A 25,053-nucleotide genomic window follows, 5' to 3' on the forward strand; every position below is an offset into this window, starting at 1 on the left:
ACAAGGACATTTAAATCAAAATGTGCGCGTTTCAGGTTTTTATCCAGCTTCTAGATTGCACATTGCACCAGTAAGAGCAGAGTGTGAAGGTTCAATTAGCAGGGTAAGAGCACAGTTTTGCTCAAAATATTGAAATGCACACAACATTATGGGTGACATACCAGAGTTCAAACGAGGACAAATTGTTGGTCTTGCTGGCGCATCTGTGACCAAGACAGCAAGTCTTTGTGATGTATCAAGAGCCACGGTATCCAGGGTAATGTCAGCATACCACCAAGAAGGACGAACCACATCCAACAGGATTAACTGTGGACGCAAGAGGAAGCTGTCTGAAAGGGATGTTCAAGTGCTAACCCGGATTGTATCCAAAAAACATAAAACCACGGCTGCCCAAATCACGGCAGAATTAAATGTGCACCTCAACTCTCCTGTTTCCACCAGAACTGTCCGTCAGGAGCTCCACAGGGTCGATATACACGGCCGGGCTGCTATAGCCAAACCTTTGGTCACTCATGCCAATGCCAAACGTTGGTTTCAATGGTGCAAGGAGCGCAAATCTTGGGCTGTGGACAATGTGAAACATTTATTGTTCTCTGATGAGTCCACCTTTACTGTTTTCCCCACATCCGGGAGAGTTACGGTGTGGAGAAGCCCCAAAGAAGCGTACCACCCAGACTGTTGCATGCCCAGAGTGAAGCATGGGGGTGGATCAATGATGGTTTGGGCTGCCATATCATGGCATTCCCTTGGCCCAATACTTGTGCTAGATGGGCGCGTCACTGCAAAGGACTACCGAACCATTCTTGAAGACCATGTGCATCCAATGGTTCAAACATTGTATCCTGAAGGTGGTGCCGTGTATCAGGATGACAATGCACCAATACACACAGCAAGACTGGTGAAAGATTGGTTTGATGAACATGAAAGTGAAGTTGAACATCTCCCATGGCCTGCACAGTCACCAGATCTAAATATTATTGAGCCACTTTGGGGTGTTTTGGAGGAGCGAGTCAGGAAACATTTTCCTCCACCAGTATCACGTAGTGACCTGGCCACTATCCTGCAAGAAGAATGGCTTAAAATCCCTCTGACCACTGTGCAGGACTTGTATATGTCATTCCCAAGACGAATTGACGCTGTATTGGCCGCAAAAGGAGGCCCTACACCATACTAATAAATTATTGTGGTCTAAAACCAGGTGTCTCAGTTTCATTGTCCAACCCCTGTAGATATATATGTATATGCGTGTGTGCATATATATATATATATATATATATATATGTGTATATATATATTATGTATGTGTGTGTGTGTGTGTGTGTGTGTGTAAAACATTGCTTCAAAGCATGGTTAGTGTACATTGGTAGATTTGTCCTGTCTTTTACACACAACTGAGACGTTGGCTCACTATTGTTTAGAATTCATTTTTTAATATTAAATGAACTAAAAAAAACAAAACAGCACAATAAAACATTTTCTCATTTTAGTAACAAAAGTTGGTTACTGCAATGGCTTCTCATTGCCTTCACAAGGGGATCTGAACAGTGGATGTCTAACAGTTAAAATTTTCCGCTCTTTTGAAAAAATCCCCACCCAAAATATATAACTTTATTTGCTTAATTAGGGTATATACAGGGCATAGAATCCTTGTTTTTTAAAAGTTATCAAGAAAGTCTGAGGTATACAACCAAAGCAAAAGCCAGTCAAAAAAGTGAAATCGGGAAAAACAAACAAATATAATTAAATAAAGAAAGATGGAGGTTGTTATTGTCTTCTAGGAGCACAGAATCACAACATTAGTGGGAGATGTTGCCATATTTGTGCTGGTGTGATATATGCAGTTGTTTCACCTGACAGTCACAAGAGTAAAACAACAAAAAACCTCAGGCTTTGGGCAGTATATACAATGGAGCATACAGTCTGATTGGTGATAGAAAATTATTTAAATGCTCATTTTTATTTGCTTTATCACAAATACACAGAATGTAGAAAAGAAATGACAAAAACCATAAGTAATGATGGGTTTAACTTACTCTGTATATGTTTGAGCCCAAAGCAGGTTCGGATACACATGCAAGTTTTGAAAGTGGATTTAGAAATAACAGTATTGTACAAAATAATAATTACATTTTTTATAATTATCAAAATACACCTTCTTTCTTAGCACCACTATATACTTTTTGTGTTTTTTTTTGATCAAGCACCATTGTTGTTGTTTTCATACAGCACCTGGGGAATTCAGTGAAGAGATCTGTTTCACCTCATGTCACCAGACCCCTTCTCTTGGTCACCTCCGACTCCTCCTCCTCTGCCACAAGCTCTGATGTCCTTCACCTTTTTTCCATAACGAGCTATAGTCATGTGGTTCGAGCCCTACGAGGGCAACAAGCCTTTCTGGATTACACGTGCATACATGGAAAGACATGCTTGCTACGCCATCTCTCATTCAAAACTTGCATGTGGCATAGAAAAGGGTGGGGGACTTAAAATGGGGATTTGGTGGCACCCAGGATGTCCTGGCTCGACTTTATTTGCTGTCCTCATCAAGTCCTTTGTTTTACTTTTGTTTATCCAAGAAAGCAGACAGGTCCAACTTCAAACCCAAACTTCTGGTTCGGGTCCCCGAAATCAGTCAACATGACATCGACGATCGGAACCTGATCGATTTTGGGAGTATTGATCTCCATCACAGTCTTTCCATAGCCATTTCTTGTCTGCAGTGAGAGAGAAAAGGAAACAAAGTTCAATGCCAACTATCTGTGAAAAATCTCAGGGAATAAAAAAATGTTTTGGCAAGAAAGAAAGATTAGCAGTCGTTTCACGTCTAACATACCAGATCAACAGGATAAACTGCCTAAAAAGGTGGAAGACAAAAAGGCTCTTTCCCAGTTACCAGCAAAAACTAGCTACAATCACAGCTTTTCAGTTCTATTTTATTCATTCAGGAATAATATCTCTGTTTGGCAGGCATTGACCGGATGAAACACTTAAGAGCTCCCCAAGGTTTATTTGAAAAGCAAATGTTAACCTACTGGTAAAAAAATTCATTATTTTATATATCTGCTGTTTTCTTAATTACTTGGGAAAAAAAGTAACCATTTTTAGAAAAAAAAGAAATGCACTAAAAAATAAACTAACAAAGGATAAACTCCAAATAGTAGTTTGCATTTTGAGTTACTGAGTTGCTTCACATCACACCAAAGACAATACTACTGTCTAGAGAAGCACTGGCAAAATGAATGACTTCAGTTTGATATGGCTTGATTGATGAATGGCTACTTGGAAGCGTCAATATTCAGTCTTTTTCTGCAGAGAATGGAGCATACAAGTCTTACCAGGGCAGGCTGACCACAACACTCTTCGGTGTGGATGCTGTTACTCAGTAAAGAGTACCCGGGAGTTGGCTATTTTTAATATTATTAAGGTATTCAAAACTAAAGTCAGAGGAAGCACAGCGATGTAAGAAGCAACTTAAAAGAGAACTGTACTTTCTAGAACATGTCCAGAAATGCCTGTGGTTTATTAAGGCTGCTTGAGAGTAAGACTTTCAGAAAATAACAAAAACAATAAATGGAGTAAAGCCAATTTGATGTGTGTCCTTCCTTTTGAGCTTTAAGATATTAATGAACATGATGGATTTGAAAATATTGGCCACCTTTTGGAAGTCTCATCGTTAAGACAAGGATCAGCATTCTATAGGGAATACACACTCAGGCCCTGTTTTCCCCACAATGATAATTGAAAAAGGGATTTTTTTCCCCCCGTATCTGTTAACACATCTACATGACAACATTTTAATTACAGTCTCCATTCACACGGCAACAGTTGAGACATGAAAATGTCCCACTAGTTGGCATGGTGGGTTAATTATTCTTTGAAACGTTCTTTGAACGAGCGCAGACACACTTCCTGCTTTCAAAACGGGGGAGAAAATGAGCACTTTGTTAGAGAACCTTTGTTAGATTCAAAAGCATCAGCTGTACAAGTAAGGACTCTGCAATCCGCCATTGTTATTGTTGATATCATTGTCTTCTGTGGGTTTTAAACTCGGCAACCGTTTTTTTAAGCGTGTGCGCATTCATTTCTACTCATCTCAGTCTACCTGCACATGAGCCAGGATTTACTTGTAAGAAAGATTCCATTTTTCTTACCATCATCTACACCACAATGGAGACTGGGACGTTTTCAAACCATTACACTCTAGAACCCGTTCTCAACTTGCGCCATTTTTAGAGAAAATGTACGCCGTTGTTGTGTAGATAAATAGTATAAAAGTAACCAAACTCTTCAATTTTCACCAGAAAATGTTGTGTAAACAGGGCCTGAGACCGCACAGGTTTATACACAAATCACCAATAAAATATCAAACAGCATGTAATGTAAAGACATGTTTCCAGTTCCTTCAGGCGATAGAGTGATAGACAGCCAGACTGTATTCAAGAGACAATAAGAAGATTGAACAGAGTACAACAAAGTTGCTCTACTTTAGAGCTACATGATATCAGCAAAACATGTAATTGCGATTGCTAAAGCTTGCAATGACAATATTGATTAAGATTCATTATTTACTGCAGCTTTTATCCTTTTGAGCTTTCAGTCTCTGTCTGTTATAGAACATACTGGATATGCAAATGTTGACAGCCCTTTATAAAGCTTACAGTTAAGGTAATGATAATAGACACACACAGGCTGTTGTTTTCAGTTAGTAATGCCAACCATGCTAATCATACTATTCATTTTTAAAAGTTAGTAAAGACATTTTAAATGTTGTAATCATTTTGTCTTTGTCTTACAATGACTGCTCTCTCATACAGTAGTTTGAAAATCAGAATTAACTAAAAGAGGGGCCCGACAAATTGTATCTAACAACACTGCTTACCGAACATCCATCTGAGATGGCCTGAATGTAAGGGTTATTGTCGTAAGACATCTCCTCATCGTTAGCGCCCAGGAAGCGCAGCGCCTTATCGTAGCTGTCGCTGGATGAGTCGTGCCACACCACAGACTGGTGGCAGTTGTAGGTGAAATTTTGCCTGGCTGAGGCTGTCAGTAGTCTGAGGAAGGTCATTTGTACCATGTTGATCGAGTTTCCATCAACGTCCACATAGGAAAACTATCGGGGAGCACAAGAAAGCAGAAGATAAGATAATGAAAGTAATAGGAATTTTCACAGTTTAATTTCTTTGACTGTTTAAGAGTAGAGTGAGAAAGGTAATACAGATATTTTACACAATGGCCGGTGCAATCACAAGGAAGACGACTGACTTGACAGTTGTTCAACAGACAGTCACTGACAACCCCATAAGACGGTAAACCGCAAACAGGCATTGTTAAAGAGCAAGTTGTTCAGAAAGGACTGTGTAAAGTCATATTAATGGAAAGTTAAGTGGAAGGAAAAGGTGTGGTAGAAAAAGGTCCACAAGTTCTTCTCAGATGAAAGTATTTTTTTATTTAATTTGGAAATTAAGGTTTTAGAGTCTGGATTAAAAGTGGAGAGCCACAGAACAAGCTGCTTGAAGTCCATTGTTTTTAGTGATGATTTGGGGAGCCATGTCATCTGCTGGTGCTGGTCCCCTGTGTTTTATCAAGTCCAGAGACAGCACAGCACAGCCATTTTTTATTTTAATGTTTTTACCTGAGAAAGTGAATAAGGGGTTTTCATTACCTGTAAGCCATGGATATTCACTTGATATATATCACTGTTTGTATAATAAATATATATGTTATACATGAGTTCAACTTCTTAAATAAATTAATAATAAATTAACTTTTTGATGATACAGCATTCTCAAACATTGAGATTTCAGTGGTTTTAAAAAGTGTATTTATTCTTCTGCAATTGCAACAATAATGCCCTAAACTATTTCGATATTTTACAGCAATATTTGCTGCCATGAAGACTACATCCATCTTGTCTTGAATGCAGCATATAATTTAGATCTCATCTTAAATCTCCAAAGTGTAGGGGTGGGTGCACATTAGCCATGAAATTAAACTAGTGAAACAAAACATCAAAGATCTTGGATTCATTCAGTCTGTTATGAAATAAGGATTAAAGAAGATTTTATTTAAACTCAAACTGTTCACATAGTTTAAACATTTTCCTGTCAATTTCTGCACACAGAGCAGATGAAACATTAAATTCACTTAACGTTTCTGTGTTGGAAGCAGCAAAAATGAGCAAAGATAAGCACCTTAGTGACCTTTAAGGGTAAAACACAATGCTCCCCTAAAGTTTCTCAAAGTTTTTTTGTACAGAAAGGTTAGTATCTACTTGAAGTATTTCAGTGAGAGACAACCACCGATCTGATGACAGGAAAATAGACATCTAATGTTCAGTGAAGTGCAAAGAGAACAATCTCAGTGAGGAGATTAAACAATTAGTCTACCACTCTTTGTCTTGCTTGCTAGCACACACAGTCAGCACAGTATGAGGCTATATAGACCCAAAACAGTCAGGGTACCCCAACTTACTGCCGCCCTCCAAGATCTTTGCCAGCAGCGCTCACATGGATGTCACAACTACATCATCAAAATATAGAAGAGTGAACCTCTGGCTAATGAATTATCATTTTATAACATCTGTGTGCCTGTTGAGTTGGCATGAACCAAGCAAATGGAGATCAATATGCACCCCTTTTCTGATGGTAGTGGCCTTAGAGGGTTACGTGCCATACCATTGTTTAACCATCGTTTTAAAAAGGTTTAAAGAACATGATGAAGATTTTAAGTGGTTGACATCCAAATTCCTCATTCAGAGCCGCTGGCATATGCTGGAGAAACAAGTCATATAAGGACTGCATCTGCTAATATTATTTGACCTGACTGGCCTTTAAAGGTCCACACCTTGATTTCCAAAATATTAGTAACTATAGGCTCACAGCTGACTTTTAAAATGTAATGATAAAGTATACATATATAAAAATGCCATGTTTTAAATACAACTAAACAAATAATGAATAATTTGGGATTCCTTGCTAAATGAATCTGTTCTGTATTGCAGTTAAACGTGGCTTTAGTTTAACAACTATGTTATACTATATGTTCTTTTCATCCCTGTTTAGGCTGGTTTTTCTCAATCATATCTATGTTAGAATCTAAATATCTACTCCACTACCTTCTTGGTTTAGAATAATTTTGTTTAATATATATCCTTATAAGGATTGTATCATTTTCCTCTTTGGAAACTAATTTCACTGGTTTTATTGTCCATAACTTGTGATATTTCTAGTAAAGTTTCTTGCACTTGTGTTGTTGCCAGGCACGAACCTTTTACTTATATCGATGCACATCAAAGCTTATAAAAAGTTATGATTTCAAAACTGCTCAAATATTTTGTCATGTCATTATTGTGGTTTCAAGTCTTTTTGATGAAATGCCAGAGAAAGTGCCAGACTGGCTGTAAGGAGCAAAGAGTAAAGCAGAGCCGAACCCTGAACCAACAGTCTCCGTGCACTACCACTCAGCTGGCTGAAACAACTGCGGTTTTCTCCTGCTAGGAAGAAAGACATATTCAGTTGTTTAGAAAATGTTCGAGCATTTAGAGCAGTCACGGCCTGGAAGCTAAAGAAGGACTATCAGTGTTATCAGAGAAACGTCGTTTTAACCTGCAGTTAGTGAAGTGCCATGTCTGTTAAGCAGTGGACTGCAGGCTGGCTAATCAACCTGCTAATACCAGCTTGGTATACAGGGGTTGGACAATGAAACTGAAACATCTGGTTTTAGACCACAATAATTTATTAGTATGGCATAGAGTGTCCTTTTGCGGCCAATACAGCATCAATTCATCTTGGGAATGACATATACAAGTCCTGCACAGTGGTCAGAGGGATTTTAAGCCATTCTTCTTGCAGGATAGTGACCAGATCACTACGTGATACTGGTGGAGGAAAATGTTTCCTGACTCGCTCCTCCAAAACACCCCAAAGTGGCTCAATAATATTTAGATTTGGTGACTGTGCAGGCCAAGGGAGATGTTCAACTTCACTTTCATGTTCATCAAACCAATCTTTCACCAGTCTTGCTGTGTGTATTGGTGCATTGTCATCCTGATACACGGCACCGCCTTCAGGATACAATGTTTGAACCATTGGATGCACATGGTCCTCAAGAATGGTTCGGTAGTCCTTGGCAGTGAGCCCATCTAGCACAAGTATTGGGCCAAGGGAATGCCATGATATGGCAGCCCAAACCATCACTGATCCACCCCCATGCTTCACTCTGGGCATGCAACAGTCTGGGTGGTACGCTGCTTTGGGGCTTCTCCACACCGTAACTCTCCCGGATGTGGGGAAAACAGTAAAGGTGGACTCATCAGAGAACAATACATGTTTCACATTGTCCACAGCCCAAGATTTGCACTCCTTGCACCATTGAAACCCACGTTTGGCATTGGCATGAGTGACCAAAGGTTTGGCTATAGCATCCCGGCCGTGTATATTGACCCTGTGGAGCTCCTGATGGACAGTTCTGGTGGAAACAGGAGAGTTGAGGTGCACATTTAATTCTGCCGTGATTTGGGCAGCCGTGGTTTTATGTTTTTTGGATACAATCCGGGTTAGCACCCGAACATCCCTTTCAGACAGCTTCCTCTTGCATCCACAGTTAATCCTGTTGGATGTGGTTCGTCCTTCTTGGTGGTATGCTGACATTACCCTGGATACCGCGGCTCTTGATACATCACAAAGACTTGCTGTCTTGGTCACAGATGCGCCAGCAAGACGTGCACCAACAATTTGTCCTCGTTTGAACTCTGGTATGTCACCCATAATGTTGTGTGCATTTCAATATTTTGAGCAAAACTGTGCTCTTACCCTGCTAATTGAACCTTCACACTCTGCTCTTACTGGTGCAATGTGCAATCAATGAAGACTGGCTACCAGGCTGGTCCAATTTAGCCATGAAACCTCCCACACTAAAATGACAGGTGTTTCAGTTTCATTGTCCAACCCCTGTACTTATGTTACTCTATAAGCAGCAGAGTAGCAAAAAAAGGATGATATTCTGTAAAATAAGCACTGGAAAATGTATTTTACTAAGCAGGGTGGGTGTTTATTCTATATTTTTGCATAAGTCTATATATCAAAACTGAAATAATGGATACACATTATAGATAACATTATTATATTTGTACAATAAACAAAATTTAAATGTATTGTATCTTTATCTTTAAACTATTGTATAAAAACTGCAATACAACAAAAACTTTTTTTTACTTAAGAATAATATATTTGCAGGAAAATTTGGCCATTTAGTTCCTCAACCGGTCAGTTAAAATTTACATGCACAAAATTTTTTTTTTTATAAAAAAAAAAAAGATATTAATGGAAATGTAACTATGGTAAATTTTATCTTTTGGACACAGAAGACAACTATTGAGATACCACATTTGTTTTTTTGTGTAAAAACTTAATTCGATATCCAAGACTGCCCTTTGTAAGGGTATACGGTAGTTCAGTAATGGCATGAACTATTTGACAACCTCATATAAAAAATAAAACTTCTGTGGAAACACGTATACCTGTACACCAATCTGATGGGGAAGATCAAATGGTAACTTTCTTACTACTGTCTACAGACCAGTTCTTGACAAGAATTAAAAATATACTGATAATACATAAAAATGAGACACAGCTGGCTGCACATAAATTGCTTTCAAATCGGCTCTTGTCCACTATAAAGATCTTCTTGTTTGCCTTTGTCTAAAAAATACGAAATCACTTAAAAATGTGAAAAGTTTAGGTTTTCCTGAAGCAAAGCAACCCTTGGTTACTGGCTCATAATGAAAAAGGAGTTATTACTGTATGAAAACCCCTTGGAAGCTGCAAACAAACTCTAAGAATGCAAAAACAACACAGGTGATGAAGCACAGACTGAAGTGTGGTGCGAGCAGAGGGAAATGGATGAAAGCCAAAAACAAAAATACTTACTATTTTACCACGCTTAAATTCACTGAACCATGAACCTGGAACCTCCTTAGGCCATGAGGATATTTTGACCTACAGACAACAAAACAAAACACATCAGAGTGTGGAGAATGTGGACATTATCATGGGTATTATAACTTGCAATCGATCATGAAGAAAACATAAAAACAGTTTGTTGTACAGGTCCTTCTCAAAATATTAGCATATTGTGATAAAGTTCATTATTTTCCATAATGTCATGATGAAAATTTAACATTCATATATTTTAGATTCATTGCACACTAACTGAAATATTTCAGATCTTTTATTATCTTAATACGGATGATTTTGGCATACAGCTCATGAAAACCCAAAATTCCTATCTCACAAAATTAGCATATCATTAAAAGGGTCTCTAAACGAGCTATGAACCTAATCATCTGAATCAACGAGTTAACTCTAAACACCTGCAAAAGATTCCTGAGGCCTTTAAAACTCCCAGCCTGGTTCATCACTCAAAACCCCAAGACTGCCGACCTGACTGCTGTCCAGAAGGCCACTATTGACACCCTCAAGCAAGAGGGTAAGACACAGAAAGACATTTCTGAACGAATAGGCTGTTCCCAGAGTGCTGTATCAAGGCACCTCAGTGGGAAGTCTGTGGGAAGGAAAAAGTGTGGCTGAAAACGCTGCACAACGAGTAGAGGTGACCGGACCCTGAGGAAGATTGTGGAGAAGGGCCGATTCCAGACCTTGGGGGACCTGCGGAAGCAGTGGACTGAGTCTGGAGTAGAAACATCCAGAGCCACCGTGCACAGGCGTGTGCAGGAAATGGGCTACAGGTGCCGCATTCCCCAGGTCAAGCCACTTTTGAACCAGAAACAGGGGCAGAAGCGCCTGACCTGGGCTACAGAGAAGCAGCACTGGACTGTTGCTCAGTGGTCCAAAGTACTTTTTTCGGATGAAAGCAAATTCTGCATGTCATTCGGAAATCAAGGTGCCAGAGTCTGGAGGAAGACTGGGGAGAAGGAAATGCCAAAATGCCAGAAGTCCAGTGTCAAGTACCCAGTCAGTGATGGTCTGGGGTGCCATGTCAGCTGCTGGTGTTGGTCCACTGTGTTTTATCAAGGGCAGGGTCAATGCAGCTAGCTATCAGGAAATTTTGGAGCACTTCATGCTTCCATCTGCTGAAAAGCTTTATGGAGATGAAGATTTCATTTTTCAGCACGACCTGGCACCTGCTCACAGTGCCAAAACCACTGGTAAATGGTTTACTGACCATGGTATCACTGTGCTCAATTGGCCTGCCAACTCTCCTGACCTGAACCCCATAGAGAATCTGTGGGATATTGTGAAGAGAACGTTGAGAGACTCAAGACCCAACACTCTGGATGAGCTAAAGGCCGCTATCGAAGCATCATGGGCCTCCATAAACCTCAGCAGTGCCACAGGCTGATTGCCTCCATGCCACGCCGCATTGAAGCAGTCATTTCTGCAAAAGGATTCCCGACCAAGTATTGAGTGCATAACTGTACATGATTATTTGAAGGTTGACGTTTTTTGTATTAAAAACACTTTTCTTTTATTGGTCGGATGAAATATGCTAATTTTGTGAGATAGGAATTTTGGGTTTTCATGAGCTGTATGCCACAATCATCCGTATTAAGACAATAAAAGACCTGAAATATTTCAGTTAGTGTGCAATGAATCTAAAATATATGAATGTTCAATTTGCATCATGACATTATGGAAAATAATGAACTTTATCACAATATGCTAATATTTTGAGAAGGACCTGTATGAAAGCATTGCCTCTATGGGAAAATCAGAATTTATTAAGCAGGAACAAAAGAGAAATTCCAGTGTTTTTTTGTAATATACAATGCCAGAGGGAACATTCGGATCTTTGCAACATTCAGATGTTTGCAAAAATCTCTACCAGTTAAAAGAACATCCTTCTTTGATAACTACAGTGTGACATGAATGTGCCATGAAAGCCTATTCTTTGATTAGGAGCATAGTGATGTTACATGTAAATCCAGTCACTTACCCCGTTCGATTTTTTATCTGGATAAATGCAGGTTTCGCCGCCAGCAGTGAAGTTACAGTAGACTTTAAAAGAATCGCCAGAGCACCCTTGGTTTGGATCAATCCAGTACTCACCTGAAGAGAACCAAGAACACTTAACTATCCTGTTCATCTGATGTCCACAGATAATAATAAAAACTTCAATTAATCCACCTTTAAATGTGACATTTAATAAAAAATAAGTATAAAGTTATTTCTTTCACATTTGTATGTATGGTGCCTTCCAAATGCATTCAAACCCCTTGATCCTTTTCACATTTTACATCCACAAACTTTACTGTACAGTATTAAGATTTCAGGTCTTAGACCATCACGCTATACTGCAGGACTGTGAATTGGAAGAAAAAGGATACAAACAAAATTCTGAAAAGTGTGATGTGCATTTGTATTCAGCTCCCTGTATTTTGATTAACCTAAATGAAAACTGAGCAACCAATTGCCTTTAGACATCACCAGATTAGTAAACGGGGACCACTTGTATGCCAAGTTTTTAACACCTCACCAAGCACTGTTTAGTTTATCATCTGAAAATGGAAAGAGTATTGCAAAACTGCCAACCTACCAAGACATGGTCATCTACATAGAGTAAGACATAATGGCAAAAAGAAAGACATTGTTGAAAAAATGTGGCAAGAATTCCCATTTAAAGCCTGCCATACGTCATGTGGGGGAAACAGCAAACATGTGGGAGAAGGTGCTCTGGGCAGAAGCGGCTGCAATGTAACTTTTTTGGCCAAAAAAATAAAAATACAAAGTGTGTAGAAAACAAACACAGCACATCTACATGAACTCACCATCCACTTGGTAAAAGAAATGGTAGGAGCAGCATCATACTGTGGTAATGCTTTATTTCAGCAAAGACTGGGAAGCTGGTCAGAGTTTATTGGAAGATGGCTGGAACTATAGACAGGGTAATCTTGGAAGAAACCTGTTAGAGGTTGCAAAACACTTGAGACTGAAGGTTCACCTTCCATCAGCACAATGATACTAAATGTAAAGCCAGACCTTCTACAGAATGGTTTAGATCAAAGCATATTGTTGTGTAAGAATGGCCCATTCAAAGTCCAGACCTAAATTTCAATTGAGAATCTGTGGTTGAAAACTGATGTTCAAAAATGGTTTCCATCCAGGCTGAGCTTGAACTATTTTGAAAAGAATAGAGAAAAGAATTGAAAACCATGAGTTCATTTCCATCCACTTCCCTGCTTTGTGCCCGTTCTGTCACATAAAATCCTAATATGTCCATACAAATTTGTGGTTGTAACATGAGAAAACGAGAAAAAGCTCAAAATATAAAAAAGTTCAAAGGGTTTGAAATCTTTAGTTTTCATTCCAGGGTGACTATTATTAAACCGATCCTAATCCTAAATATGTCTCTGTCTATCAGCACAGCTGCTGCTCTCTGCATCCTGACAACTGTAAAAAAACAACAACACTGACAACAACAAGGTTGATAATTTTGGAAGAAAATGTGGGGGAAAAAAACTAAAATGCCACTGAAAAGCCTCATCCCCATGAAGGTTTCTGGATCACCTTTTAAAGCAAAAATGTGAAAGATTTTGTTCTGAGAATTAAAGCATCATTAGAGCAAACATCTACAGGCACATATCTACATAGTTATGAATATTCTGGTCCAAAATAGAAGATTATGTTGCTCCTACAATTTAAACCTAACCAAGCCAGTCAAAAGGCTGTGTTTCTTTTTATTAAAAGGAATTAGTAGAGGTGCCCAAACCTTTCATTGGTAGTTTAGAAACATAGATTAGATGCAGTGCTTAAACTTACCATCGGGAAACTCAGGGTGGCACAGCTGGAGGTCTTTGCATGTTCTGGCTGGGTTGTTTTGTGTGCCCATAGGGTATTTCATGCGTTCAATGTCCTGTTTGAGGTTGTTAAGTGAGGCAAAGATGTCCTCCATGCCTTCGCCATAATCCATGAAAGTGCCAGCAGCATCTGACTGCATGTCACTGGAGCGCTTGGTCTTCTTGGGCGACTGAATGGGCAGGGGCTGGATAACCTCACCTGGTGGACCCTGATTTCATACAAGATGGCTAGGTTTACCACTTGGCCTTGTGTAGATATGATCATTTAAATATACGCAATCACAAGAAATACTAAAAAGGTCTAAAAACACTTACAGGCAGTCCAGGAGGACCTATTGCACCGGTGTCTCCTTTTGGACCAGCAGGACCCTAAGAAAAAAACATAGGTGCAATGCATTATCCAACTGAAAACTAACCTGAATTGAAAACTAACTTGTAATACGTATAGGCTAAATGTAACGGTTTAGTTGGTACTTACACTTGAACCCTTGGTTCCCTTAGGACCTTGAGGACCCTGCATCACATGGGACACAACAGTAGTTTGGCAATCTATTCTATCAGGGCACCACAACATAAATATACATTTTATTAAGTATAATACATACAGGTAGACCAGGGGGACCAGGAGGACCGAGAGGACCAGCAGCTCCACTGATACCCTAAAACACAAAAAGCTTAATTAATGGATGTAGAAACAATTACATGTTTCAGTCTGAAGCTTCAGAGCGAAAGCTAGAAACAAAAACCAGCATGAACGAGGACATTAAATGAATGTTTTTCATTTTCAAGTATTTATGAATGGAAAGCAAATGCAACTCTTATGATATGCTGTTTATTTTTTAATTAGTGAGCCCATTATCCTATCAAGAAAGCCCTAATTAAATAGGACCTTCTTTCAGGTTCACAATTAAAAATAGCAACCTTAATAAATTGATGCTTAAGCCCATTTTGCTTTCATAAAGTTACATCTCAATTTAATGCATCGCTTTAAACTACAAAGAAAGACCAGACTAAGTTTTATTTACAGTCATTATGCAAGGTTTATTTTAAAATGGACTGAGGTTGCTGTTTGGCCAGATGTTTTACTTGCTTTTTGTTAGGATCTGCCATGTTGGACTTTGTTGTGGTTTTGTATTTGTTTAGTCTTCTGTTACCTGTTTCTATTTCTTTGGGTTTTGTAGTCATGTTTGTTTATTTCCTTCTGTTTCCTGATAGTTTTGTTCTCTCTCCTGCCTCCTAGTTTTAGTAAGTTATTTTTCCCCTCGCCCATAGTTTCTTTGGCGGTTGCTTTCTCATTTATTTATTACTTAGAATGGTGTTCTCTTGATTATTATTATTACTATTATTATTATTATTATTATTACAGTTCCCTTTGCTTCTTTGGGGGTTCTAGTTTAGTTTCCTGCTTAGTGTTTCTATGCTATTTTATTGTTAGGTTATTTGTTATTGCTGCACTCTTCTAGTTTATTAGTTTCTTTGCCCTGTTCCTCCTCTTGTCATTTGTTCCCCTTCAGTTATTATTTACTCAGTGTTCGTTTCCCTTTATGTTTGTAGTTCTTCCCAGCCTTATTCCTAGTGTAGTTCCCCGTGCTGGTTTCTATTGTTTCAGTTCAATAGGTTCAAGATTAGCTTGTAGTTATTGTTTGGCACTTTACTTAGTTCCACTTATTGTTTACGTTTGGTTTGCATTTATTCTAGTCTTCGCTTTCTCTGCTCCCCTCCTTGTTGGTTTCAGTCAGTGTTTGTTTGGGTTTGTTTACTTTTTAGTTAGGGTTTCCTTTATGGTTTCTTTTGTTAATTCTTATTTGCCAGGTTCTTATATCTTAGGTTGTTGTGGTTTTCTTAGATCTGTTTCTCTGAGTTTGTTAATTAATCCCTTCTCCCATGGTTTAGTTTTGTATGAGTTTCACCTGTCCTTCAGCCTCCCTGCTTGCCATGTCACACCTGTCCCTAGTTCTATTGATTACCTGCCTTTTGTTCCACATTCATTTCCATCTATATATTAGTTTTCCTTGTTCCTCGCTGGTTTGTTTCGTCAACTTCTTCAATTGTTTTCATGTTACTCTGTCAAACCTGGACTCCTAAACTCTCTGTTACTACCTGCCTGCCTGCCTTCTGTAAGTCGGAGTTTAACTTTAATAAATCATCGTTCTGCTCGTTATGCCGTCTCCTCGCCTGTCTCTGCACTTTGGTCCACAAACCCTCCCGAATATGACACTTTTAACATTACTTCTCAGTGGAGGGGACAAAACTATGTTTGATGCTGTGGCTTTGTAAGAATCTACGACCTGTATAAAGCAATCCACAGTGTAAGGTTATTCCAGAAAACATTAAACAAACTGAAAATAATCACAATCTTAACATGTGCAGTAAATGAACATAAAGGCTTGAAGAGTCAAAAAGATAACATAATGGAAAACATATATTAAACAGAACTAAACTCTATTAGATAGAGTTAGCGATGGACAGAGAAAATAGCCTGTTTGCTAAACAGAATAATTTTTGATTGGTCCTGATATGGTGACTGGATGGGCAGAAACTCAAAAATCTGATTTATTTTTTGATCAGTGAATACAGCATTGTAGGGGATGCCATTACTGACTGAAGACTGAAAGTTACTTATTTTCAACAGCAGGTGTTAAGGTCAGAGAAATCACAGAGATACGAGGATTATTTAACTGTTTTAAGCAAAATTGCATTTTCTCGTATATTCTGGCTGTGAGAACGTGAGAGAGAGCAAGACCTTCTTTTGCAGATTAAACGAAGACCTGAAAACGAGAGAAAAATAACCCCTGTCTGTCATGGAACAAACTAGATTTGGAAATGTTGGCAGCCTTTTGGAAATCTCAGAGGTTAGGTAAGGATCCAGGGCCTTTGGGAGATGACCCACAGACTGTTTCTTAAATAATCTTAGCCAGGCTAAATGCATTGTTCGCTAAAAAAATGCTAAAGACAGTTTAACATGTCAGCTTGATAATCATTATTTTTTCTTTTAAAATTGTAAAGTACATTTATTATTCAGAATATTAATGATAAATGCAGGATGAGAAGAAAAATAATTTTCATTGGCAAAAACATGATATTGGCAGGTGAAAGCTTCGGAAATCGGCCACAAAATTCTTAATGGTGCACCAGTAATAGTTATATTTACTCTGATGATGGTCCAAAGACAGTGATAGTGACAGAGACAATAAAGTACTGCAGTAATTGTATTTTAAACTGCACCTAACAAGAGGCTAAACAAATTGAAACATATGCTTCTATTTTCGACAGCAGTAGTTGAGAGGACGCATGCTGCAGGGCTTAGCTAGAAGTTATTATGGCTATACCTTTGGCCATGGTGGAAGGGCAAATGGGATTAACATGGTAGAAATTGAAGGTCAACAGCACTTACAGAGTCACCTTTGCCACCAGGAGCACCCTGGGGCCCAGGAAGACCTCGATCTCCCTTCTCTCCTTGCTCTCCAGGGGGTCCAATCAGACCAATCAAACCTGGGTGACCCTGCAGGGTGAAAACAAATATGCACACAGCGTCAAATCAAACAGAAATGTCAGAAAACCAAAATATCTACATCGTGCCGTCCAGGGTAGCTTTAACGTGCAACCCTGGACGGCACGATGTAGATATTTTGGATTGGCTAACCTAATTTAAGCAGGTAACCTGGGAGGCTGTTTCTGCAACATATATGAAAGAAGCTCTCTGCAAATCAAAAGGTCGTTTCACAACACAGATGCAAGGACTTTTGAAATAAGCAAGCTCCAGACAGGCCCCGTGATTCAACTGCATTAAAAATGTCAACCACACACACACACACACACACATCACAGATTCTGTTGTGAGCTTTCATAATAGTTTCTCTCAAGCCATAACGTCAGGGTGTGGGAGGCAATTTAGATAGAGTAATGTGCCCTGTCTGAATATCCTTAGCAGTTATTCTTCACCAGCAAATGTGACAGTAGGAGCAAGGAAAATAGAAAGATTGGACAGATTGGAGTGATACATCATACTCTGTTATGATTGGGTTTGTTTGGTTTTTTGGTTTCGGGTTTTTTCTTTATGTTTTTCACAGTTAAGGTTTTGAATCATTTTCTGTTTATTATTATTATTATTATTGTTAGATTTTTTAATCATGTTTCTGTTTGTTTTTCTGGTCATGCTTTAGTTTTGTCGTCTTGTTCATGTTTTGTCAAGTTTGGTTTTCAGATCTGGTTATGCTTTTGTTTCATGTTTTTTCTGGTTTCTGTTAGTTTGTGTTTAAGAGTCTCTGTTTTTGCTCCAGCCACGTTTTGTTCTGTCTGTTAATTAACGTTATCCGGTTCACCTGCACCTAGTTAATCTCTCTTCTTGCTTCACCTGGTCACACTCCATATTTACACACCTGTCCTGTTTATTCCTCGTGGAAACATTCTCAAATCATGTCTTGTTTACAGATCATGCTCATGTCTTGCTTTTTGGACCATGCCATGCCTGTCTAGCCAGCCTGTTTCTGTTTTGTTCCTGCCTCATCTGTGAGTGAATTTTTGTTGATTAAATCCTTTGTTTCACATACCATTACGCTGCCTGCTGGTCTGCATTCTGGAGTCCTTTTTCGTAAGCCATAACATACTCAGCTGCTTTTTGAATCCCATGAAAACATTTTCTTTTTCAGAGGCAAAGACAAAAAATTCATTTCTTTCCTAAAGATTATTCAAAGGAAACATGGTAATTATACTAAGATAAATTTACCATCGCTGTTTACATGATGTAACTCTGGCTATATTCTGAACCACACTTCTGCTTAGAGGTTTGTGTAAGTAATGTCAGGACTTCTTAAATTCAAAATGAAACAAGCTTGCAATTGGATACAAGAAAACAGGAAAAAAGGGACTCACCTTTTCGCCTTTAGAGCCAGGGTCACCTTTCAAGCCTGGGAGACCTGGAGGACCCTGCATGAGAGACACGTTGAAACATTTATTTCACTCAGAAAAATCAGTCAGAGCAGTTAGAAAAAATAAAAGCACTAAGAAGGAAAGGTGTAGATAGAAAGCCAGAGTGTGACAAAACTAATTCAATAAAATCCATAAAATATGAGGTAAACAGGGGCAAAATTGTGCAAGCCTTTTGGTACAGTGTGGCTGTGGTTTCTAAAATTCACTGAAGAGAGAAAAATCTGATTACATAAATAAATCCAGACAGAGAGAGAAGGCAGAACAGATTCTGAATACTTACCATTGGACCTGGTGGACCATCCTGTCCTGGGGCACCGGGCAGCCCTTGTTCACCCTGTGAAAAACCATTCAGTTGTTGAGAGCATTATGGGCTGCTGTATTTTCAGCGCTCTACCATTGATTTCCTGTGGGCAACTCGATGATTAATAGCCCAAACAGGGAGAAAAAGTGTGCTGAAATAAACAAGTAAAACTAAAGTATAAGCCAAATGGGAGTATTGATTATTCCATGAAGTCTATCATCATGCCTTAGCAGTGCTTTTATGTGTGTGTATACTGTAGGTGTGTGTCTCAGCTGGCCTGGGCACATCTCTTTGAGAGTGCTGCACACATCTACTGTAGCTTGCCACAGCATTCATGTCAAAGGAACGTTTTCACATTTTGTCACGCTCCATCTACAAACTTCAATGTATTTAGTTGGGATTTTATATGATGAACTAAGTGAAATGGAAGAGAAACTAAACATGGTTTTGAAAAATCTTCATAAATTGGAAAAGTGGAGCATACATTTGCATTGGTTGTACTTGATTTTACTGAAGGATATTGGAGTAAATGGGTCCAAATGCCCATCATACTTTTCAGATTTTTACTCATAAAATTTTTGAAAACAATGTATTATTTTCAATACACTTTACAACTATGCACTACTTTAGTCTGTTACATAAAATCCAAATCCAATACTTCAGAGTTGGTGTTTGTAACATGACAAATAAAATTCAAGGGGCAAGAGTAGTTTTGCAAAGCACTATAACCTGAAAACATCACTGCTGTTGCTGTGACTTACAACAGGGCCAGGGATTCCACGCAGACCCTCAGGACCTGGCTTCCCAGGAGGTCCTTGGGGGCCAACAGGTCCTGTTTTACCAGCTGGACCTTCAGCACCTGCTTCACCCTGTATGTGAATATAAAAATCAAATCAAAATAGGACACCAAAGATGTATATAATAAATATTTTTTAATGTGGTCTGAAAGAACAACACTGTTTTCACTGTAAGTAAGCAGCTAGTATTTTATTTTTGTCAATCTAAATCTGAATGTAATGCAAAATAAGAGAACATAATGCAATACTGTAGATAAAAACACAGCATGTGTGGTGGCCTCAAGAATCTGCAACCCATAAACAACTTTGGTATCTTGTTGCCAACACTTCTTTGTAGCCTTACAGAGCTTCAGAGTGTTTTCCTATCAGAGTTCAGCTTTAGCCTACACAGAATTTAAAATAAATGTGCAGTTTGCATATCAGGCAAATGCCAACAAGTAAGCAAGGGTATGAAGTAATATGTGCTTCTGATGTTTTAAACAAAGCTGAGGACGGGCACAACAATAGATGGTCTAGTGCTGAATACCATCCAACTACAGAATAAAAAGAAAGTACATGGCGTACATGGAGAAACGTTACAGTAAATCTAGTTTGAGCTGAGCAGTAAGTAGAGATTACAGGCTTACTACGAAGCTCTTAACACAGTTTCACAGGATTTCCTGCCACAGTTGGATACAGCTGCACTGCTTTCTGTTTCTGATTATTAAGATTATTTCAAGAACTAGAATGCTTTTCATTTTAAGAGGTTTTCACAAAACGCAAATATTAAATTAACACATAAGTGTACTGAAGGATCACAAAACTATTTACATTTTAATTATACCTTGCTGGAAATAATTACAATCTGACTCAAGCAGCTAAGGTGGCAGCAATACAAGGATGGATTGTGCTGCTTGTGTCAGCTGATGATAATTGATTCTGAAAGAAACATATGTCTAGATTTCCAGGCTGATGAAAATAAGACAGTGGTTGTGGAAATTACAGCACAATGTCACCAAACCTTGGAGCAAAATAACAAAGAATGATGGCTAAACAAGAACAGAAGCATTGCTTTACTTTGATCAGGCACAGAAGATGCAGCCGTAAATTTCCATGTATTCTTCAATGGAAGTTAAACTATTTGCTTTTCGTGCAGAGTCCAGCTGAAGTAACTCTGCCAAACAGCACATAAATTAATTTTGTTACCTTCGCGCCCTTCTCTCCTTGTCTGCCCTCTGCTCCAGGAGTTCCAGGAGGTCCCTGAGAAGTCACAAGACACTGTTTCAGCATTTTAGTACAACACACTGTACAACAGCAACATACATTAAAGTGGATGTTCTTCTCAGATCTGTTATAGTGCATTACAGTACAGTGCAGCAGGTATATAGCTATCAGCACGTCTGCGGCTGCTGTTTAAGATACAGTTTCTTGCGTTGTGAATACATTTCTGGCTGATTCGATGCATAAACACATGGTTAATTAATCTGTCCAAGGTCCAGGTTAGATCGATAATTAGAAATACTTTTTATCTCAATATCAGAATTTAACTTCAAACTGAAAAATAATGCAAACTGAATGTATCTTTGTGACAAAGCAGATTATTCTCTATCACTGTATTTAATGGTAATAAAATCATAATCTACATTAAAGAACTCGACTCTTTGGCTGAATTCAAAGAACTGGATGATTTATTCTAACCAATAAACAACTGCAGAACATTTATCAAAAATATTTTATGGCAATATCTGAAAAATGTTTCCAAATAAGCCATATTTTTTGCTCTCAACGTTTCCCAGTTTTCAAGGTAAACTAAGCAACATACAGTTAAGGCCATAATTATTCTCACCCCCTTGGGAGATTTAGATTTAAGATTATTTTTATTCAGCAATGAACTTTCTTTCTGATAGGAAATGCAACAGGTATATCTCAAAAAATAATAAAACAATATTTAAAGAAGTATCAGTTTGTTAAAAGAAAATCTGTGCATAGTTACACTTCATTAAAAAAATGGCATGTTAAAATGTATTTATACCATTCAATGATCAATAGAAAAAGGTTTATTGGCATTGCAGCAGTCACAACCTTTTTATAACTGCTGACCAGCTTTTCTTTAGTGATCAGCTCAAGTCTTTGAGGCTGGAAGGCCTCCTGGCCATTACCCTAATACTTAGCTCCCTTCACAGATTCTCTTTCCGATTCAAATTGGGACTGGTCACTTCAAAACATTAATAAAATTAAAAGATTACTTCAAACCTAAATCTGCCTGTGTAACTATTTCGGAAATGTTGCTAACAAAGCTACTTACAGGCTAACTCAAAGCAAGAAAACAAACAAACACAAAAAAGAAATACCACAAAACGTGCCACACTCGTGTCTTAAAGAAAATAAGGATCTTCATTACAAGAGATTTTTTCAGGTCATCTCCTGGGCTTCCCAGCATCTTGGTATTTAGTTTATTCTTATTAGATTTCTTATTGACTATTTGTCCTGGTTGATAAATGGAAAGCAGAAAACCTTCTTCAAACACAGAAAGTAATCCAGTGGCATCAAACATGGACTGCTTCAACTATGTCAAGATATATTTGAGTGAGTGTCCTTTGTCTGCCCACAGAAACACACAATCATGCTGAGAGATTCAAACACACAGCCTTCTTCAATCACGCCAACGTTTGCTCGGTCATATCTTCTCTCCTACCCATAACTATCTCTTTCAACCCCACCTCTAGTCTCCATCTTCAAACCACCCTCCACCATGATTCTGTTCTGATCTGCCTGACGTCGTCCTGAGTGTTGTTGACTGAGAGCCTATAATGCGAGCTCTCCTCAGGTCTTGGAGCTTTCATCTTCTCCTGATTTGTACCTCTTACTGGTGGTGAAGAGGCAGGCTCTTCATCGGCACAAAGAACCATTTCAGCTGTGGCATATTAGACTGCAGAGGGTGTCAGTGTATAGGTGTGCTCCTCGTGTCAAGGTTCCTCAAGCACCCTTAGTGGTAATGCGGCAGTGCTGTGTTTCAAAGGCTGATTACCAAGGTTTTCACTGCATAACATTTCTTCAGATAAAAGTTCATAACTGTCTCACAGCTTGGTAAAACGAATTAAAGTCTGATCAAGTCAAGGAACCATATGCAAACCAGAGTGATGAAATGAATAATGTGGACAGGCACTTTTTTCACTCAGGAATCCTTAGCTAGGCAAAAACACTTAGAAATACTAGTACTGTCAAAATGAAAAAAAAAAAACTAGGAAAAAGACTCAAAAGGTCAAAAAAATCTTCTGCTAAGAAATTACACATTCAGAGGACGGACATGAAGGGTACTGATCACTTTAAACCCTCTTCTCTTCCTGAGCCCCCTTAGACCTGTGTGTGTGATTACAAAATAGCCTTTTCCTAACCATAACCCTCTGGCTATTCAGGTGCTGCATATGTTTATACCGTGATAATAAATCGAATATACATTTCTGTGGACGCAGCAGGAAACCAACCAGCCTTGGTTTGAAAAGGCTGCACATGCTTGATTTTCTCATGAGGCAAAAACACGTAACACTATCCATTTACATAGACTTAGAAAAACAGCAAAACAACAAACAAATAGGACATGTGAGGCAGATATTTTCCATCAAGACACAGTTAATGAAGAGATTATAAAAAAAATAATAATAACAATAATCAACAACGACAGCAAGTCATGGCTTGTGTGCATCCAAGTAAATATAAATAAATATTTTATTTATTTATTTACATTTCTTCAGACGTCTTCTGTCTCACAGGACAATTTGGAATAAAAATATTCATCTTATCAACTCATATTTCAGCTGTAGATTTTACTATCAACACTTTCTTCTTTGGTGGTCATTGTGTTGTGCACTGATGCCCGCATTTTCTGTGATGTCATAACTTTTCGAATATTATGGGCTGGCTTGTGCTGTTCTATGACAGCACAATCAATATCACTATCGTGAGGTACTAAGACAATTAATAAGGGAAAGTTGTATAATTATGCTATACAGTAACTTAAAAGGGACATCTAATTCTGTTTCTGAAGGCTGACTGTCAGAAATGACCAATGACTGCTCTGCATGGTGCTTGTTTGGGTCTGTGTTAATTGGGGTGAGTCATATCTGTCTGAGTTTGTGTTGACATTTTAAATCTGCCCATCAAAAATGATTAAAAGCAGTAAACAAAAGCATCTATGTCAAGTAAAACTAGAAATTATGTGAAATAATAATCGCATCACAATGAACCCATTCGAAGATTAGAGCTTTCATTGGTTTTTTATTTATTTATTATTTGTTGAATCGACCCCTCATTTCCTATAACCTCCTAACCACTTTACAAGATGCATGTTATGCTTCTGTTTTGCAGCAGCTGTCTGTCAGACAGTTGTGGATCAATAATGTGTCAGACTTGCTACACATCTTTTGTTTGATTTTTTTCACTGACAAGGACATAAACTGAAACCCACAGCTCCATTTTTCCAGCTTTTTTTGGTCTTTTTTTTCTTTTAGTAAGCCTTTCAATTTCTTACCATGGGGAAAAATTGATTCAAGATTTTCACATCCTGACATTCATTTCTCCACAGGCTTTAAAAAGGCTTTACTTCACAGATAGCGTAACACCTTGACCCCGTAAATCACCCATTTTGTTTTTGCCAATCTGCCTTTAATGAGAATGTATCTCTCCAGCTTTAGAGCCAAAATTGGGTTGCTGAGGAGGAGCTGCTGCCAGGTGAAGCAATATTCAACTGTTAACTAAGAGGCCAGCATAAAAATGCCCGTCAACACACAATACAATCGTCTTTTTAATTAAAAGATAACTATCGCGTTGTTTTGCCAAGAATTCACTAATCACTAATTCACAAATGTTGATTTAAAAATCAACTTTTTAAATAATAATGTTAATTAACTATTGGGATCATCATCTAGTTGAGACTAGACAGTGGCTGGAAACACGATCAGTGATGCATACACACAACTACTGCAGGCAAATTAGCTCTAACAGCCAAAGACTTACTCTCTTGCCAGGTGAACCGGGTGGACCAGCCTCTCCTGATGGACCTGGGGGTCCCTGAAAACAAGCACAGAACAAAGAATGATGAGAGGGGAGAATGGATCATTAAATCACACAGTTCGCTGGATAGTTCCGTTCAGTAAGTGCGACACAGTCAATAAGAGTAACTCATACTTTGATAAATGGATGCACTTCTTCATCCAGTTATTTTTTCAGTGAAT

At 38.4% G+C, this 25,053-nt stretch overlaps 1 protein-coding gene across 5 annotated transcripts in view; it reads right to left on the minus strand.

Moving 5' to 3' along the window:
- Positions 1–1,408: 1,408 nt before the first annotated feature.
- col11a1a (collagen, type XI, alpha 1a) overlaps positions 1,409–25,053 on the minus strand; it is a 119,127-nt gene continuing 95,482 nt past the window's right edge. For all 5 annotated transcript variants that reach the window (XM_047349689.1, XM_047349690.1, XM_047349692.1 and 2 more), the window contains 14 exons: positions 24,836–24,889; positions 21,029–21,082; positions 19,808–19,915; positions 19,026–19,079; positions 18,689–18,742; positions 17,211–17,318; positions 14,422–14,475; positions 14,295–14,330; positions 14,132–14,185; positions 13,779–14,025; positions 11,956–12,068; positions 9,930–9,998; positions 4,880–5,113; positions 1,409–2,714 (listed from right to left, as the gene is read on the minus strand). In XM_047349689.1, the coding sequence (XP_047205645.1) occupies positions 2,568–2,714; positions 4,880–5,113; positions 9,930–9,998; positions 11,956–12,068; positions 13,779–14,025; positions 14,132–14,185; positions 14,295–14,330; positions 14,422–14,475; positions 17,211–17,318; positions 18,689–18,742; positions 19,026–19,079; positions 19,808–19,915; positions 21,029–21,082; positions 24,836–24,889 (1,386 nt within the window). In that variant the 3' untranslated portion in view covers positions 1,409–2,567. The remainder of the gene's footprint in view (positions 2,715–4,879; positions 5,114–9,929; positions 9,999–11,955; positions 12,069–13,778; positions 14,026–14,131; positions 14,186–14,294; positions 14,331–14,421; positions 14,476–17,210; positions 17,319–18,688; positions 18,743–19,025; positions 19,080–19,807; positions 19,916–21,028; positions 21,083–24,835; positions 24,890–25,053) is intronic.

The sequence above is a fragment of the Girardinichthys multiradiatus genome, chromosome 21 (assembly GCF_021462225.1).
Source record: "Girardinichthys multiradiatus isolate DD_20200921_A chromosome 21, DD_fGirMul_XY1, whole genome shotgun sequence".
Taxonomy (NCBI): Eukaryota; Metazoa; Chordata; class Actinopteri; order Cyprinodontiformes; family Goodeidae; genus Girardinichthys; species Girardinichthys multiradiatus.